Raw genomic sequence first — 17,802 nt, forward strand, 5'->3', positions numbered from 1 at the left:
TTTTGTTTTTTTTTTTTTTTCTTCTAATGCACATGAATACATTAATACATTGACTTGGCCAGTCAACTTCTGCTTTGTTGAGGTTCTGGGGTTTTACTTTAAAAAGGAAAAAAATGCAAAAAAAATCTGGAATTGAATTCAGATACGGTAGGCATGAGACAGCAGCAGCCCCTATACTCAGGAGAGTGGGTTAATTATGCAGCCTGAATACAGTTAAAATACTGACTGTATTTATAAATCAAAGATGTCTGTGTTTATCACCATTCCTTTAAAATTTCCTCACTTAGAAGACCTTCCCTCTACTTGTTGTCTATGCAAGCATATGTCTCCTTTGTAAGCTCTACAGGCTGCTGTTTGTCCTTTCCTTCCTGAACCATCCTCTTTTCTGGCCCAGTATGGAGCAGTTGTGGAGTGATTCCTTCCACTTCACACTGCTTCACCAGCGGCTTTTCTATCCCTGTTAGTTACTGTTGTAAGAACAACAGGAGTTGGATTCAGTGATCCTTGAGGGACCCTTCCAACTCAGGATATTCTATGACTCTAACATTTCATCACTGATAAGGAAGAAAAACGGTCTGTTGAGTCTTGTAAACATATGTAACAGCAAAGCGTTGTTGTATTTAGAGGAGCTGTACGAATGCAAGTGGCCTAGGATGGGATCCCTGCTTAGATCCTTTTGCTAGTGCAGAGTCTGTTTTTTTCAGCTGCGTAACTAAGTTGATTTGCTTCATCATTAAAATGAATATTTTGGCAAATGCCAAGTAATCCAGAAACACCACTGAGACGGTTCTATTAGTTTTTGCTGATTTTTTCCCTTTTTTTCTTTAAGATGACATGGGATTGCAAACATTATTTAGCTGCAGGTGTCAAGGTGTATTCACTGTTTTATCCAAAGGTGCAGCCTGAAAATAAATGATTAGGTGTTTATCTTGGTTTTCATTAAAATACAGGAATCTTTCTCTTCCCTGCTTTAAAAAAAAAGATGGAGAGAAAAAAAGCCTGAAGATGAAACTGGTACCGTATTATAGGCTTAGACAGTGAAAAGCAAATAACAATATTTTTTGAAATCTCATTTTGTTTTGCTTTCTGCACACTGAGATTACCTCAGAGAATTACTGTCTACATAGACAACTTTCCAGCTCTAAGTAAGAGCTAAGAAAGTAACATGGATTAACAAGATGGTGACAAACCACTACTCTTGTTGGCATTGGATCTACTGTGCCAAGTTCACTGAGTCACAAAATTGAGTTTAGTGACTGCAAATCTGGTATTGTTTATAACCACTAGTAATTTTGTTGTCTTCTTAGAAGTACACTGTAATCAAAGAATGAGTTATTTGATGTGAGTAGAAAGCAATAAGAACAGATGAAATGATAGGTGTGAAATGGAAACAGTATGCTTGGCATATATGCAATAGGAAAGTGCTTATTGTCTGTTAACCCAGGCTTAACATGTGCAGAAAGTGGAAATTAGAAGTCAAATGAGGCCTGGACACAAGAACAAAAAAGAGCAGACAGAAAATGAAGGAAAAGCGTTTATGATCTAAAGAAAGCAAATATTTTTTTAATGCTGGTTTCTAGTGTCCTGACTATAGGTTTGTTGAAGCTGGTGATGTTTCAATGAAATACTTCAATGGAATTCATTCTTCAGTGATGATTACTTTTTAATCAACCCAAATAGTACTTAGTTATTCAGTATTATGTGTCTATTGAATAGAATGTGAACCCATTTTCAGTGAGACAATCCCCAACTTTTTTGCTTTAAATGACCACAACTGACTGAAAACAGTCTGTTCTCCTGTAAAAATGCATGAAATGAATTTCTCCTGTGAACCTATGATTTATTTTAGGCTATGTAATGGATTATGAAGAAATTGAACACTGACTTTAGTTCCAAATTAATTTACCCTACTGATGATGTGTAGGCACTCATGATATCAGAGAAGCTATGACCCTGACAAAATTTTGTGTGGGTAGAAAGGAGATTCAGAAGAAAATACATCTGCTTTTTTTCCTTCATATAATTAACAATAGCCTTATACCGAAAGAGTGAAATATTGATCCAAACAGGAGAAGAAAATAAAGGAGGTAATTTTGAGTTTTGATGCCAGCTCTTCAAAATTATGAGCGTCATCTTTGAGGGCAGAAGATGAACTTAGCACGTGTAGATAGAGAGGATGGCTTTTACTTGGTTAACACCTTTGTGCATCATCGGGGTCTGGACTCTGCTAGTATGGAGCTAAGAACAGAAAAACACTCACAAGTCTGAAGTTGCATGTAGAGTGGCAGGGGCAGAATGATGTCCACACATGTTCCAGCAATTCAAGGAGTAAGGTGTGCCAGCCCCCACTGGGGCCGGCAGTTTTGAAGTTCCCTTCTAGCCTTGCCTAACATCCTATTTGCTTGGCTCCTCTTTGATGCTGAAGTAACCTCCCCATCCAGAGAAGTTTCTTTCAGGTTTGTTAGACCTTCTAATTCTGCTGATTATTTGAGAAGCACAAGCAAAACTTTTGCTGAGCAGGGGGACAAAGAAGTGGAGCTCCCGAGAGTGAGAGCTCTACCAGCAGGAGGTTTGACAACCAAAGCAGCTAAACAGACAGGGCCTGGCTATGCAGCATTAATGGACTTAAAAGCAAATGAGAATCTTAGAGAGTCAAATTAGAGCCAAGCATTTCAGAGAAATAGTATCCAGTGTCAATCCAGAGAGGTAAGATTCTTCAACACAAGTGGATTTTAGCCGTAATGTCATGCCTTGCAGCTCTGAATATCTAATTTTCCCTGTTCACGGAATGAATCTCATTGCTTTAACAGAGGTAAGCTAGAAGGTGCCTCCAAGTCACCTGTCTTAAAAGGCACTTTCTGAGCATCCTTAATCGTGAGAGTACACACACCAGAATTCATCAGCACCAGCACTCACTAGTACAGGAGTGTCATCCCCTGCAAATTGCACCAGGTTGGGATCTTGTTATTTTAACAGGGGGAAAAAATCGTATTTCCTCTGTTAACTTTCTTTATCTGTTAACTTTCTTTAAGCTGCTGTGTTACAACCTGACTGACTGAGCGTGAGGAGAACACAGTGGGATAGATGCTCTGTAGTTCTAACATGCAGATTTTAGGAAAGCCAGAGAATCTTCTGGTTTATGCATTCTGGTATCATTCATCAGTGAAAAGTTTAATAACCTCTCATTGTTTATAGACTATGTAGCCTTGCAGAAGAATTACTATTGTCTTTGTTATCTATTGTTAATCTGTAATATCAGTCAGGAGCAGGTGTATATAGTAACATATATAACGCCCTAATAAGCACAGAGAACTTTGAATAGGAAAAGGGAGTATCTTCCTTGGGATGCTAAAAAAGTTTTGAGACTATAGGCAGCTCTCGTATATTCCATGGCGTTGGTAAAACGGCAAACTTTTCTGTGGCATTACTGAGTTGGGAATAAAGAGTTGAGTTAACATTTTTTCACAGGGGAAAAATGAATACCTAAGTCATCTAAAAGGATAAAAATAGGGTATTTACATCATTTAGCTTCAAGGTGAAATATCTAAGGTGTGAAGCAATAGAGATGACTGATTCCACCCTTTATTTTCATCTGTTTCAAAGTCGGGCCTCCAAAGTCCAGCTAAATGCTGTCTGTTGTTGGAAGAGAGAGGTAACTATCCCCAAATTATAATTGGTGTCACCTTTCTTAGATACGTAAGATTTGGGTGAATCAGTCTTTGTAGTTTCTCTTTTTTCTCCATTGACTAGAGAGAGTACACAGCTAGATTAAATAGATGCTTAACGTTTACATGCCTTTGTTAGATGAGATGAAAAACATCTAATAGTTGCCAAAAGCTGAGGGTACATCACTCCTATTGGTACATAATGGATATGAAGAAAGAGACAAATCACAAAATCTGATGTAATGCAATTTATGTGATGAAAAGCAGAAAATGGAACGAGAGGTATTTACATGGCGTAACACTTAAACATACACAGCCACAAGGTCAAATCATATCTGCTGTTTCCTTTGTAACGTACATCTGAATGATTACAGGCATTGAGTTTCCTCCTGCCAAAAAAAATCAGCAGTGAGGTTGCACATTCAGTCCTATATTTGCTGTAAGGTTCACTCCCAGCAAAGAAAGGCAATGATGGTGAGGAGGAAGAGGAGCAAGAAGATGAAGAAGAGAAAGCTGGGATTGCTGCTGCTAACCTTTCATAAGGATCGTCCTGGCCTCTGCCCACTCTGTTCTTCCATCTGTTGTCAGCAGGCCAATTGGAGGCAACATTTCCTCTTCATTCTCTGCCATTTTGGCTATCTTTCGTAACTGAGTGAAAAGATCTCCCTCACTGAGGCGACGGAAATTAATGACAACATCCAAAACAAAAAACTGGAAAAAAAAAAAAAAAGACAGAATTCAGAAGAACAGTCACAGATGTGTTGGGCCATTACTGGTATAACACTTTGACTTCGCCTGGGTAGATGTTCTCAAGGTGCTGAGGTCCTGCCTGGAGAGCCGGGCCTGTGGACCACGGAGAGCAAAACCACTGGGGACTGGCCCAGGGCTCACCTCTGCTGGGTTTTTACAGCAGTGGCTATATGGTACTTGCATGGTACGTTGGACTCAAATAAAACAAACATATGTTATTTGAATAAGCGTAAAAACACAAGAGAAGATAAAAACACAAAGTATGTAAATACTTTCTGTGGTATTATTTGTTTAAAAATGGCTTACAGAACCCAGAGAACTTCCTATTGAGGTGAAGAACAGGACTTCCTGGAAAAGGTACTTGCTGGGATCTAACCCTTCGTTCAATGGAGGCCCGTGGGTACACTACAGCTGCAGTGCTACACAAGCTGGGTGATGAGGTCTTCTGCCCAGCCAATGTACTCTGCTGCTTGAGGGGACTTGCTGGTTGGGCCAGACTCACTCTAATGCTTCAGTATTTCTGCCTGCATCTGTGCTGACTTCTGCAGGTATAACTTAGTCCCCCTTACATGGGAAGGTGGTATATATGTCATGCATTGTGTGCCAATCCTTGACTGTCAAGAGAAGAGTATTTCCAGCAAATGCACTCTAATAAGATTTTTTTTCCTCTGTGGTTTCTCCTCTGTTTAATAAACATTTTTGTTTGAATAAGAAGGCAAATGAATTCTGCCACATTCCTCTTTTCTGCATCACTGTACTTAGAGCATAATGTGGGCTAAGGACAAAAATGCTGCAGAAGCATCTTTAGGAAATATTGACAGCAAATCCTCGGTAAGCAGCGAGCTCATACGTAGCACGCTAATTGTGTTTCTGAACAGTGATTTGATTAGGCTCTTCTTGAGTAAATTTAAACAAACTAAGAAATATAGAAAGGTATAAAAAAAGAACACCCATTTACCTGATTGTTACAAGCAACAATGATGTGCTCTGGTTCTGGCATTACACTGCTTTTCTGGGCCACAAGGGTATCTTTGGTATGTCCTGGAAGACGATAGGAAGAAAAGAGTCCATAGTATTGCTTCATACAGAGAGGATGACCAGACAGCTGTCCACGAGCAAAATCAACAGGTAAAGCATGGCTGGAGAGAGAGAAGAAGAAAAACAAAGCCAGAGAAAAAGAGGGGAGAGAGGGGGGAGAGAGAGAGAGAGAAAGAAAGGAAAAGAAATCTAATCTGTCCTTTGTTCTGTTACAATTAGATCAGGTATAACACAAATTGAATAATAAAACGAGATTACGGTATAAGGGAAATAGATGAATTCCCATAACAAAGTTAAATACATCATTCCTGGCAGCCTCATGCATATTCATTAAGCAATTGCATTATCATCTAGTGGAAAAAGAAAAAATAGCAGGTCACGAGCAGTTTTGCAATGTGCTTGGGAAGCCTGCCTAGAAGGGACCCCAGAAACTTGCCCGGACAGAAGCCAGCAGCAGCAGAAGGGCTGGAAAAGATGTAGCAGCTTGAAAAAAAGTAGTGATGGAATTCAGTGCAAATGACAGCAGCCCTGTTCTGTACCGAGTAGTTAGAGCGACATGTGAGAAGGCCTCCACTCTGGATGCAAGGGCCGTGCCTGATGAACAGGAATGGCTGGAGCAACACAGAAGTCATTTCTGTTTTTCAGAAAGCCTTGCTTATCCTTACTTAGATCTATGGGGAAGTAAATACTGAAAACCCATTCCCCTTTAATTGGAAGGCACATGGAAACAACACTTCTTAAAAGGCTTCTTTAGTGGCAAGAAAAAAAAGTTATTGCAATTATGATTATGGACTGTAAAATATCCCACTGACACTGCAGCAGGAAATAATGGGATTGTCACTTAGGAGAGGCTGCAGAGACTGCAAGAGGATCTTATTGAAGAGGTTTTCCCTCAGCAAAAAAGGACAAAGCTTCAAGCCTGCCTGAAAGGGACCAGGGCAAAGCAGCACACAAGGAGGGTTACTCTCAAGCAGCTGGTACAGGGTAGCATTTTATGCTAGTTTAGCTTGTTTAACTTCTTTAGGACTGCAAAAATTCTAAACCAGGGATATGCACTTCAGTTCCTGGTTGTTGAAGTCTCGGTAGTGCTTATTTCCTTGTAGAGTTGCTTCACTTTTTTTTTTTTTTGTTCCTCATCAGCAAAATAGGATTATCAGTGTTCCCCTTCTCTCCTTTTGTATAATGCAGAAATCCTCTTGTATTTAACATGTTATTTAGCACACAAGTGTTAAACAGTCTTAGAGAGCATCTATGGTAATCAAAAATAGTGGATTAGCATGGTAGATTTAGATAAAAGCAGTCTGTAGTTGCAGCAGTTAGGAAGGGAATTATTAACTTTGACTGATGGGACCAAAAATCTTATACCAATTTAGTAGATGTCTAAGATCTTGTGACTGTCTTACATTAGCAAGTTTGGCTTGCTCTGAAATATTGATTCCTGGCAATTGTATGGAGTAACTGCACAGTTAAAACTAAACACTTGGGTTTGGGCTGGGATGTGCGCATCTGTGTGTGAGATGACCCTGGAGAAGCTAGCAGCAGACTTGCTGGTGGAAGTCCTTGGCAGCAACAAGGAACTGAAGATGGTACAATTAGAGTGTCCTCATAATTATACAGGAGGGCTGATAAACAAACAGCAATCATAATACGAGGGTGCTCTACTGAGGACTTAAATGATTATTGACCTAAGACAAGCAAATCTGATCACGGGAGTCTTTGGTTCTAGAGTAGTAAGGCCAAAATAATAATTTAAGTTATCCTTTGGTTGAGTAATGTGGTTTCTTAGCTCATCTCAGATGCTGTTATATAAAGATGCAATGAACTGCATTAGTATGCAACAGTACTTCATAGCACATCAGTCCTGGTCTATGACATATCTTGCACAAAAGTACTTCTTAAAAAAGTACTACTTCTATACTTTCTGAGTAGCTGTCAGACTTTGGAAGTGAAAAAACGGACCTTTTTCCTTTTTTTTTTGGGTTTTTTAATCTGATTCATAAAAGATAGGGACTATGTTGTTTAAATATGGATTTTGCTTTCCACATCCAAATAAGCATTGGTTACAGCATATCACACAGGCCTGTTGTATTTCCAGCCAGGAAAACGATCCCTTCTCCTCTATGGTGTGGTGTCTGCTGTGCTTGGTTCGCCGCTATTTCTGTTCTTCAGGGAGCAGTGACTTTAGCAGTAAAGTTGGAACACACTGGGTGAGGCTAGGTGGTGCTTTGTAAAATGCTGTTATGAGCTGCCTCATGACTTAAAAAAGAATGGATTCCCTTCCTGAGTTTATATACAGAAAGTAACAATGGAATATGCAACCTGTTTGTTTTCATTACCCACTGAATCAGACTGTTTGTGGTAAGGCTTCCTTCTTCTGGTGGGATGTGTTATTTTTCTTTTGGTGGGGGTGCAGAGGGCTGATGTTCTACATGGAAGGTGCAGTACCCGGTGGGTACGGCACTGCGGCAGGTGGCTGGTACCCAGGTAGGGGTGCGGGCTGCATTTCTGCACTGCTGCTCTTTCGGTCTGGGGAGCACGGCCCTCCTGGCATGCTTTCAGTAGCTTTGTTAGGAAGATTGTGTGTGTCCTTTGGGTTGCACTGCACAAGCGCAAGTGATGACTGCCAGGCATCAAAAAGCATCCTTCCCCAAGCCATTAGACTGCAGTAATAAAGCGGAAAGCACATAAAAAATTGCTGAAGCAGCCGTGCTGGATCTCCAGCCCTTCCGAATGCTGGAGAGGTGTGACACAGCCTCACTTTGGGCATGTTACAGCACCCTTGAATCAGAAGCCCTATAGAGCAGGGCTCCACAGCAACTCTCCTTCCAAGTTACTTACGTGTCTAGTAAAGCTTTATAGTCTTGCACGCCCGAAATAAGATTGGCAGCAAACCTGCAAGTAACAGACAGAAGTGACATCAGTCTTTTGTTATTCAGCAATGCTGGACTGCTTCCGAGAGAGAGGAGAGCCTGAATGATTGATGACACAGCAAAAGGAGAGAAAGTCTTCTGGGTTGGCAAGAAGAGTCCCCTGCCTACACCCAAATCCTAAATTAATTCATGTCAAGAGAAATATGCAATCCCAGAGACGGACCCTTCAAATGGTTAAACTGCTAGAGTAGGAAGCCTGAAAGCATTTATTTAGAGAACGGGAGCAGAGGCTGAATATTTAATAGAATCCTTACCATGGGTTTCAATATCAATACTCATAAGCTGTCCAATTTATTAGAGTACTTCCTGTCCTAAGCAGATATTCTTTCTGCAGGGCTGCAGACAGGTGTACTATTTCCTGACACTGCCCATTTACATTGTGTCTGAATGGGAGGCTCTGAGAGAAATATTTCCATGTTTAAGCATGTGCATTAGCAAATGCAAAGCTGAGGTTTTTAGAAAGCTGTGCACACAATAAATTCAGGCAGTAATGAATGGAAGCATTTATAGTTATGTTTAAAGTAAAGTAAAGAGACACATTGGCTGTCTATGCAAAATGTTAAAATAACATATCAGCTTTGAGGTTCTGGCTGGTTTATAACAGCATAAATTTATATGCAGTTAATTCTTCCAGTAATGAGCAGCTAGAGAGTGCTAAAAGCAAAGAGGAAAATTGCATTATATGAAAGTAGATTTTATCTAGTTTACTGTTTAAAAGGAGAAAATGTTTTGGCAAAAGCTGAAAAATGGAATCCTGTTTTAGGGGTGTCTGGAGAGGTATATTCTGTGCTTGGCGACTCCTCTACCTTTCCACTTCTGAAATTACTGTAATTGCCCATAACAGTTCAAGGGAGAAAGGTGAGTTCAGGAGCTGGGAAAGATGGACCTGAAGGAAGCCATGTTCCTCAGGAGGAATGATCTCTGAATTCCTGTTCTTAGATCTCCTGTATTTCTAGTGTCCTTTTGAACACCTGGAAAGGACAATTTAATGCCAATATGGCCTTCCGGTTTGCAGGGTGAGTAGGTGTCATAATGATGGCATGTTACGGATTATATTCCTTTAAACAGCATGTCAGAAATTAGTATTTCCTTTTCACATCAAAAAATGGTTAATTTGAATTATACAATGTAATACTTTGCATATATTCCTTAAAAACAAAAAAGAAACAAACAAAAACAACAACAACAAAACAACAGATAAATGCTATGACATTTTTTCATGCAATAAATGCAACAGTAATGACACTTATTTCTGAATTGCTCTATGAGTAACCTCAGTTCTTCTAGGAAATCATTTAATGGTTACAGCCCTTATTTTTCAATGAAAGTTGATTGTCTCTTTGCAAAAGCAGTATATTTAAAATATCCTTTCATTTAGTGAAAGATACAAACTCTAAGTATAGTACCTCAGCTGGTCATTTACATCCTTGAAATACTGACGAGCAAAAATAATTGCTGGGCTGGAATTGACTGGGAGAGGCAGCCGGTTGTTGAGGTACATGTCATCCAGCCAGTAGTTAAACACCTGAGGGAGGGAAGGGGACAAAACATGGTCTTAGAGCTAGGAGTGACACCCAGAACAGCATTCGGAGTGGGGGGTGCTTGGTGCCCCCGGTGTCAGGCATGGGCTCTGATTAATGGAGCCACTGAGCATTTTCAGTCTGGGCTCTGTGACCTCAGCTCAGCTGAAATCAGCCGCAATTCCATAATCCCATTTTCAATCAATGGCAATTTACAGCATGTTCCATTAAAAAGCAAACAAGCCCTGTATTGTGGTGGTTTTGGTATTCTGTTGTTTGCTTCCCTCTATGAGAAAAAGATCTCTGAGTACAACATTCTAGCTGCTGACTCCTGCATAGTGACTGGGATATATTGGAGAGGCAGACAGAATTTTGTTTAGCAATGGCTTTCCTCAAGGGGCTACAAATATTTGTCAACAATGCCAAGATGCTCTGTTGTTAGCCGTCAGATACCATCCTGAAAAAGGCAGAGTGAGATAAGAATTTTCTGAGCCTAATGGCTTGGTACAGGAGATACTGGCACGTGAATAGGGCCCCTGGAGAATTCCCTCTGTGTCCACTGACACAAATGCAAATCACCAGTGCTTGACCCAGACAGTCTATATTTCTAACCATTTTTATTAAAAACGCAGAGGTATGGTAATGGTATTCTTCATGTCTGAGTAAGGCTTAAAGAATTGTTATTTGGAAAATGGAGGACTTCCTAAAATGATGAAATGGTCTGTCTGAGTTTAGTGGGCATTCTTTGCGTATAGGAACTATATACAACAATGAAATTATGCAAAAATAATTATGAATGCATGCATCAGTAGAAAAAGCTTTCCTCTGAGATATTTCATTGCTGTTAGAACAGATGCTTCCCCCACAGTCTCTGGAGTCTTCAGGAGAACAGAGCAGAGCTGTACCCTGTCAAGTAAAATTCCCGGTAAAAACGAACAAACAAACAAACATTTTTGATTTAAGGATCAGGTTTTTGTTTTTAATAACCAGTATTTAAAGCTATTTCAGAAAATGCTTATATGTCCTTCCTTTGAAGGTTTTATGCTCTAAGTGGTTAAATGAAGAGTTTCCTCTTGGCATTAACAATGCCATTTAAGAAATGGTTAATGTAGCCACCAAAACCATGAAGTTCTATGATCTGAATAACAAAAGCAGATTGGGCGGTATTTAGTGGAGTCCTCAGACTGTGGCAACAAGTAGAAGAGAAACTAAGCACTGCTTTTAAAATAAAAGCACTGCCCTCACTGTAGCTTTTTTTTCTGACTATAGAAAGAAACAGAGTATTCTAGTGGATCACATAACTGACCAGTTAAGGAATAATAACACTTCACTGACATCAGTAGCAAGCCTACAGGATGTCACTAAATCCATGAAACCACTTAGTGGCTCTTTCCCTCGCTGGGCTGGAAGGACTTCAATAAAATCAGTGTTTCTAGTTTCCAGTTGCCATATTCTTGCATGGCGAACGCAGGCAGGATGAGCTGTGACTTTGTGGAAGTTTGAAATCTATTTATTCTATAGCTTATTTAATTTTCCAGTCTTGGAAAGGAGAAACCTAAACAAAAAAGGCTGAGGTTTCATTATTGCCTGTGTGCTATATATATGTATGTGTGTGTATATTCTACCAAGAAGGTACTTCGGAGTCACTACATTAGTACACCATGACAATGAATTTCAAACAGCAGTCTTATTTGAAAGAGGAATTCCTATCCCTAAGTATTCCGTTCCAGAATAATTTGACAGCAACAGAGCTTTGGCTAGATGGGTGTACAGCATACTTCTTATAGCCCTATCAGATTTCATTTTTCATTTGATTAAAAAATCTAATTGAGTCTAATTATCATTGAAGAGAAAAGCTGAAACTACATCCCAAAAGGATGTAACATAGTGCGTCCTATAGGTAGCACTTACACCTGGGTCCTGAAATGAATGAATTCCCTCATTTATCTCAACAAACTGTTGACCTGAAAATGTAACAATGACGTGGATTTTAACACTGTTTGCAAATTCTAGCCTAATATGTCTGAAATATTCATTCCCTTTGGTAGAACCTGACGTGATCCCTGTTTTGCAGAGACCTGTTGAAAGAAAGCAGCGCTCACATATAGAACATTGCAGATAGTTTGTAAACGAGCATCTTCCAATACAGCAATTATATTTCTAATCTGTATTTTCTTACCCAGTTAGTTGTCTTTTCCCTTCTTTCCTCAAGGATTTGCTGTAACGATTCCCCCAGGCCTCCTGCAATCCCAAACTGTTCCACAATGACCTTGGTCTTTCTAAATTGCTCTTCTGGCACCAGGTGTTTCATGCACTGTAGGTACATGTGTAAGGTCTGTTGCAGTGGTGGAACGGGAAGTTTTGGCACAACCTGATCATAAATAAAAACAGATTAGTAAGCAACTCAGCTTGTTCCCAAAATGTCAGGTTTTGTTGTTGTTAGATAGGCAGGGTGGATGTTGGTACGCTGTTGGGTTGGCCCCAGCTGGCAGAAAAACACCACACAGTTGCTTGCTCACTTCCCCAATCAGGGGAAGTGAAAAGAAAAGTGGAAAAAAAAAAGTGAGGAAAGAGAGGAAAAAAAAGTGATGCGAAGGCAATCACTCACTGCCTTCCACAAACAGACATGCCCGGCCAGTCTCCAAGCAATAGCTACCCAGCCCAAAACTGCTGAGCATGACAGTACATGGGATATCCCTTTGGTCAGTCTGGGTCAGCTGTCCCGGCAGTGTCCCTCCCAGCTCCTTGTGCACCTTGATGCTGTGCAAGTACTGCTCAGCAACAGCCAAAACAGCAGCATGTTATCAGCAGTTTATCAGTCAGAAATCCAAAACACAGTGCCCTATGGGTTGCAGTGGAAAAAAGTAACTCCATCCCAGGCAGACCTGGTACAGCAGCATTTTGTAGCAGTAGTAGTAGCAGTATTTGGTTTGTAGTAGTAGTATATGGACTGGACACTGATTTTGAGATCTGTAAGTGCAGGCCAGTGTATATCAGAATGGTTCTGTGGGCTGAAACCAGTGCTTGCCTAGCCCAGCAGTCTCTGCTAGCTGTCAGTAACAGATGCTTTGGGAAACGGAGAGGAACCAGGGGAGGCCCAGCCTACATGTATAGGCTCTTGCACTACCCCACAAGCAGTGGGTTAGAACAAATTGGAGACTTTGGTTAGGGCTGTTGCATTTAACAGCTGTGACAGTCCTGTTGCTGACGAATACATTGCATCCCTTTTTGAATCCATTTATTCTGTTTTAGCAGTTGAGATGACTGATCACTGCAAATGTAATTGTGAGACTTCAGTGGAGTTTCATTAGGTCATAAAGTGCCTGGATTTTAGGCCATAGTATGCAGCTGTACGAAATCCTGAAGTGGCGCTGCCTCTTCAGTAGCTCTATTTTTAGGCCAATGAATTTTTCAAATGGATATGCCAAGAAACAAGTGGGAAAGAAAAAAAAAAGAATATAAGAATATTACAAAAAAAAAAGAATATTCCATAGTAAAAATTCTAGAAATCCTAGGACAAACAAACAAATTGGCATGACACAAGCATATATTCTGAACTAGACTCAGGAAAATCTTCAAATACATTCAAACATAATAAAATAATTCATTATGAGAAGGTACTTCATTAGTAAAGAACGTACTTAGCTTGTGATCAGTAAAACCCTAAATTAATATTTGATAACATGATTGGTTATAAAATTGCAGAAATAGAAAATGTGCTGGTCTGCCTTTTTGTTAGCACTGACTACATACAAGAAGACCATAATGAGAATCCTCAAAACATCTGAGTTTCACCCTACCAAAACTCTGTTGTCAGTCAGCCTGAAACACTTACAGAAAATGTGATAAAAAACATGTCTGTTGATACCTGCTTTATCCATATTCTGTTTGCTAAAGGAAACCAATAGGATCTGGGAAGAAAACAAGCTCATGCTGTCCAGACAATTGACCTTCCTTTTTTTTTTTTTTTTTTTTTTTTTTAAATGTAAAATTAAGCAAGTAAAGTGTAATTAGTCATTTAAAAGCCAGAGGAATTATGGAGGCACTGGGAAAATCAGGCAATGAAGTAATCCATGAAGGACTGGGAAATTGCAAGAGGGTGGTCTGATGCTCTAAGCACAGATCCTCGTGGAGGTAGACATGTCTCCCAGTTGAGAAACAATAGTAAGTGTGGACCATAAATTTTTGGAGAGTCTGTTCCTTTTATTAGATTTTTGCCTGTCTCCTTAAACAGGTGAAGTTCAGCTTTTTTCACTTGCACTTGATGTAACAGACATTCATTTTCAGAAGATTGTACAACCACAGCATGATTTCGTTCAGAAGAGATGCCTGGCAGTCACCTAGTCCCACCTGCTGCTCAGAGCAAGGCTAGCTGCAAACTCCTTTGCCAGTGCATGCAAGGAGGGAGCAGGATGGAGGAAGGGCTCTGAACAGACAGCAGAGAGTGGGTGTCCTCTGAGCTTAAACCCCTGCACTGCCTTGTCACAGCCACAGGAAAGTCAGTGCCGCGCTGCATTTCCCTATCTAGAAACTAAAGATGACAGATGCTCATACACAGTGTCATTGGATTACCCATTACTAACGGAGATGCAAATCCAGTTTAGCCTATAATACACCCTGGATCTCAGAAATAAAAGAATGGTAATTCTTCAGTTTCAAGCTGTATTTAGTCTGGAATCTGTTCTGTCACTGATTTCGTTGCTAGAGAAAATAAATGTGCCAAATTTCTTTTTGATACGTAAGTTTGGCCTGTCCTTTCTGGATAAGGTTATTGTACATTTTCATGAGTCTGCTTGAGGGAAAAAGCTGTAAACACAAAGGGATTTAAATGACTAATGATAGGCATAAACATCCGGCATCTTTTAAACCCACTTGCAAATGAATCATATGTGATAGTTTGATAGTTTTGTACTGTTAAGAAATAATTATATGCCATCTCTGCCCATGTAGTAGTGCATCTGTTTGTTGTATTGCAATATTTCACTTGCTAGAATTCTTCATGGGATGTTGGGAAGAGGACTGTATGTGGATATGGGAAGCACTAATATTAGTTCCTGAGTATAAACTGCTGCAGGTTAAGTAGTGTTCCATGAAATAAAGAAAACTACTCTAGAACAGAGCTTGGTTTACAATCATTAAAGTAATTAACCTTAATTTACAGCATTGGTCTTACTGTCAGCTGTTAAAAGTAATCCATCTTGAACCTGCTTTTTCTTTTTTTTTCTTTTTCTTTTCCTGGAAACAGTCACTTACTGTCTCATCTTTACTGGACGAATCTTTCTCCTTCTTCTGCATGTTTTTTTCTAGGACAGGCATTCCTGCATTTCTTTTGATATTTTTTGTAGAGGACAGAAATTGAAATCACCTGGGGGCACTTACAGAGCCTCACGCCTCAGTTCTGGAAATAGAAAAGATTTAAAGTCCAGTCAGTACCCATTATTTATAATCAAAATGTTCATGGGAAGTATTCCCTGCACAAGCATGCACAGAAGCTTCAGAATGCAAAACTGAAGAGAAATAGAAGTACAAGATTCAAAGCTAGCTGATCTGAGCCCTGTGGAGATTGCTCTGACAGTCTGTTTGTCCCATTTCGCTATAAATTTATTTCTCTAAAACTATCTGATGCACATAAACAGTCCCTTCTCAGCAAGCATTATTTTCTCACTCTAATCTACTTTGCAATGCATTGTGCCATGATCTGCACACTTTGTATTACTGTTAGACATTAGCTGGAGGAGAGAGGTGGCTGTTCTATGAATGTACTTGTGTCAGGACAGGTAGCCATAAGGTTGTAGTTAACTATGTACGGATTTTATATGCCCTCCTTTACCATTTTATCTGAAAGCACTGCAGTCTTTAAATGTATTGATCCACTGACACAGTAAGGTGCTGTCACCTTCGTGTTAGAGATGTGGAAGCAGCAGAAAGTGACTCAATGGAGATGTGCCTTTCCCCCCTGCAGGCTGGAAGCTCACAGGGTGTGGGTGCTTCGGGGCATAGCTTCTGGGCGGCAGAAGGGCTGGGAAAGGTGGCATACACTGTGTAGGAGTCACTTGGACCTGCAGCCTTTCCAAATAGCATCTACTTATCCAGGAGATGGCTTATCCTGACACAAGTCACAGAAGTCATCTGTGACAGAGCAAATACTTTTGTGCGTGTCTCTCTGGTATTGTGCTTATCTTGATTTCCAACTCTAAAGATGCCTCTTACTCATTTTCTGTACAAGAATAGGCAAGACATATTTCTTTTCATATAATAGTGCCCACGCCGAGCCCTTGTCCTTCAGTTACGGTGGTACAGTTAAAACAGCAGTAGTTCTGTGTGTGCAGACAGGTCTTGACAGATCACAGGAGTTTCTTTTTAATTACTTTGTACTGTGGGTAAGCAAAATGTAAAAGAGCATCTGTTGACTAAATAGAAAAAGTCATATTTTCTTTCTGAAACCCTTGGGACTACAAATTAAGGGCACATGAATTACTTCTACAACAGCTTTTAAAAACATTTTGAATAAAAAGTTCAATGGATGAAAGTGAAATGAAGAGTTTTGGCTAGAGATGGGCAGGGGGGACTTTGTGTTATTCCTCTCCTGAGGAACTGGCTTGGTGATTGCAGTCTTGTTCAATTTGTACACTGTCACTGGCACCCTGAGTAGATCCTGTCCTCTCCCTGTCCTGCACTGCCAGTGGGGTTGTGTGCTGTGAAGTAGGTTGTGTAAGGTTGAGAGATGTCCCTGGGGCACTGCAATGAGCCACACGGCAAACTCACGTTGATCTGTCATCTGCTCAGGATTTCAACCCAGGTGAGAGACGATTTCCCTTGCCGAAAGGCCACATTAACCCGCTGCACTGCTCCACTCTCTCTTGTGTGCTACACAAGTCTCATCACATAGCAGCGCACTCTACTCCTGGCAACCCAGGTTCAAAGCTCTGCAAATAACAGGCACGTCCTGCAGCTCTTGGGTGGCTTGCTCACTTGTAGATGTGCTGGCCTCAGCTCCCCGCCAGCATTCAAATATCGAGCAGCCATTTTGTCTTCAGAGACCCTGTTTTCCCCTAGAGGAAAACCTCGCTTGCTGTTCTCCTTACTGGGACTTCTGTTTTTTCTTTGCTGAGGTTGTTTGTCAAACTGCAGTAAATAACCACACAAACTCCAGGTCCGTACTAGCTCTGTGTCCGTGGGAAGTAGTGCTAATAACAGACTCACATATTTGTGAAATGAGTGTGATAAGGAGTTTGGTGGTGATAGAGTGAACTGTACTCTCCTCTGTGGTACGGATGAACTGAGGCTTTGTCTCTGGTTTGGCAGCTGCCAGCTTAGCATCACACCCAATCCGATATTTGCTTAATATTGAACAAGGCAAACTGACACAAGAGAAAATCCTGCAGAAATTCAAGATGACTTCAAAGTTGCTCACTGGGATGGTTGTGAGGTGCATTGTCAAAGTTATTAAGCAAAAGAAAAAAATAATCCTAGCTGTTTTTATTTACAGCTAGCTGAGCTGGCAGGCCAGGGTGAGCGGCTTAGCGGGACGGCTGCGAGTCACGGCAGGCTGGGGAGCCGGTGGCTTTGCCTGCAGCTCCCAGCAGCGGCTCAAATCCGCAACAAAAGGCACTGATCTCCCGGGCAGCTGACAGCAGCAGGGCAGTGCTGTGAGCACTGTGCTGACATACACCGAGTTCTCCGTGCAGTCGAACCCGGAGGCAGCCTGCCGCACCTCGCACCGCGGCGTTGCGCGACCCCCTGTGCCGGTGCTTGCCCCGGGCGGTGTCAGGGAGCCCCGCTCGAAGTTCCCGGGCTCCAGCGCTCGAAGTTCAGGGGCACACAGGCGGGGTCGGGCCCCGCTGCTGCCGCCAGGAACCCCCGCGGCTCGCAGCCGCCACGGGACCGCGGGGAGCGTTC

The 17,802-nt window shown here is 41.1% G+C and overlaps 1 protein-coding gene across 1 annotated transcript in view; it reads right to left on the reverse strand.

Annotated features, from left to right (window-relative positions):
* CHAT (choline O-acetyltransferase) overlaps window positions 1-15,219 on the reverse strand; it is a gene marked incomplete at both ends in the record, with an annotated part of 32,358 nt that extends 17,139 nt beyond the window's left edge. The window contains 6 exon segments of the mRNA XM_084290168.1: window positions 4,199-4,376; window positions 5,374-5,554; window positions 8,292-8,345; window positions 9,790-9,908; window positions 12,083-12,274; window positions 15,157-15,219. Of these exon segments, the coding sequence (XP_084146294.1) occupies window positions 4,199-4,376; window positions 5,374-5,554; window positions 8,292-8,345; window positions 9,790-9,908; window positions 12,083-12,274; window positions 15,157-15,219 (787 nt within the window).
* Window positions 15,220-17,802: the final 2,583 nt, after the last annotated feature.

This window comes from Netta rufina, assembly GCF_964035555.1.
Source record: "Netta rufina genome assembly, chromosome: 7".
Lineage (NCBI taxonomy): Eukaryota > Metazoa > Chordata > Aves > Anseriformes > Anatidae > Netta > Netta rufina.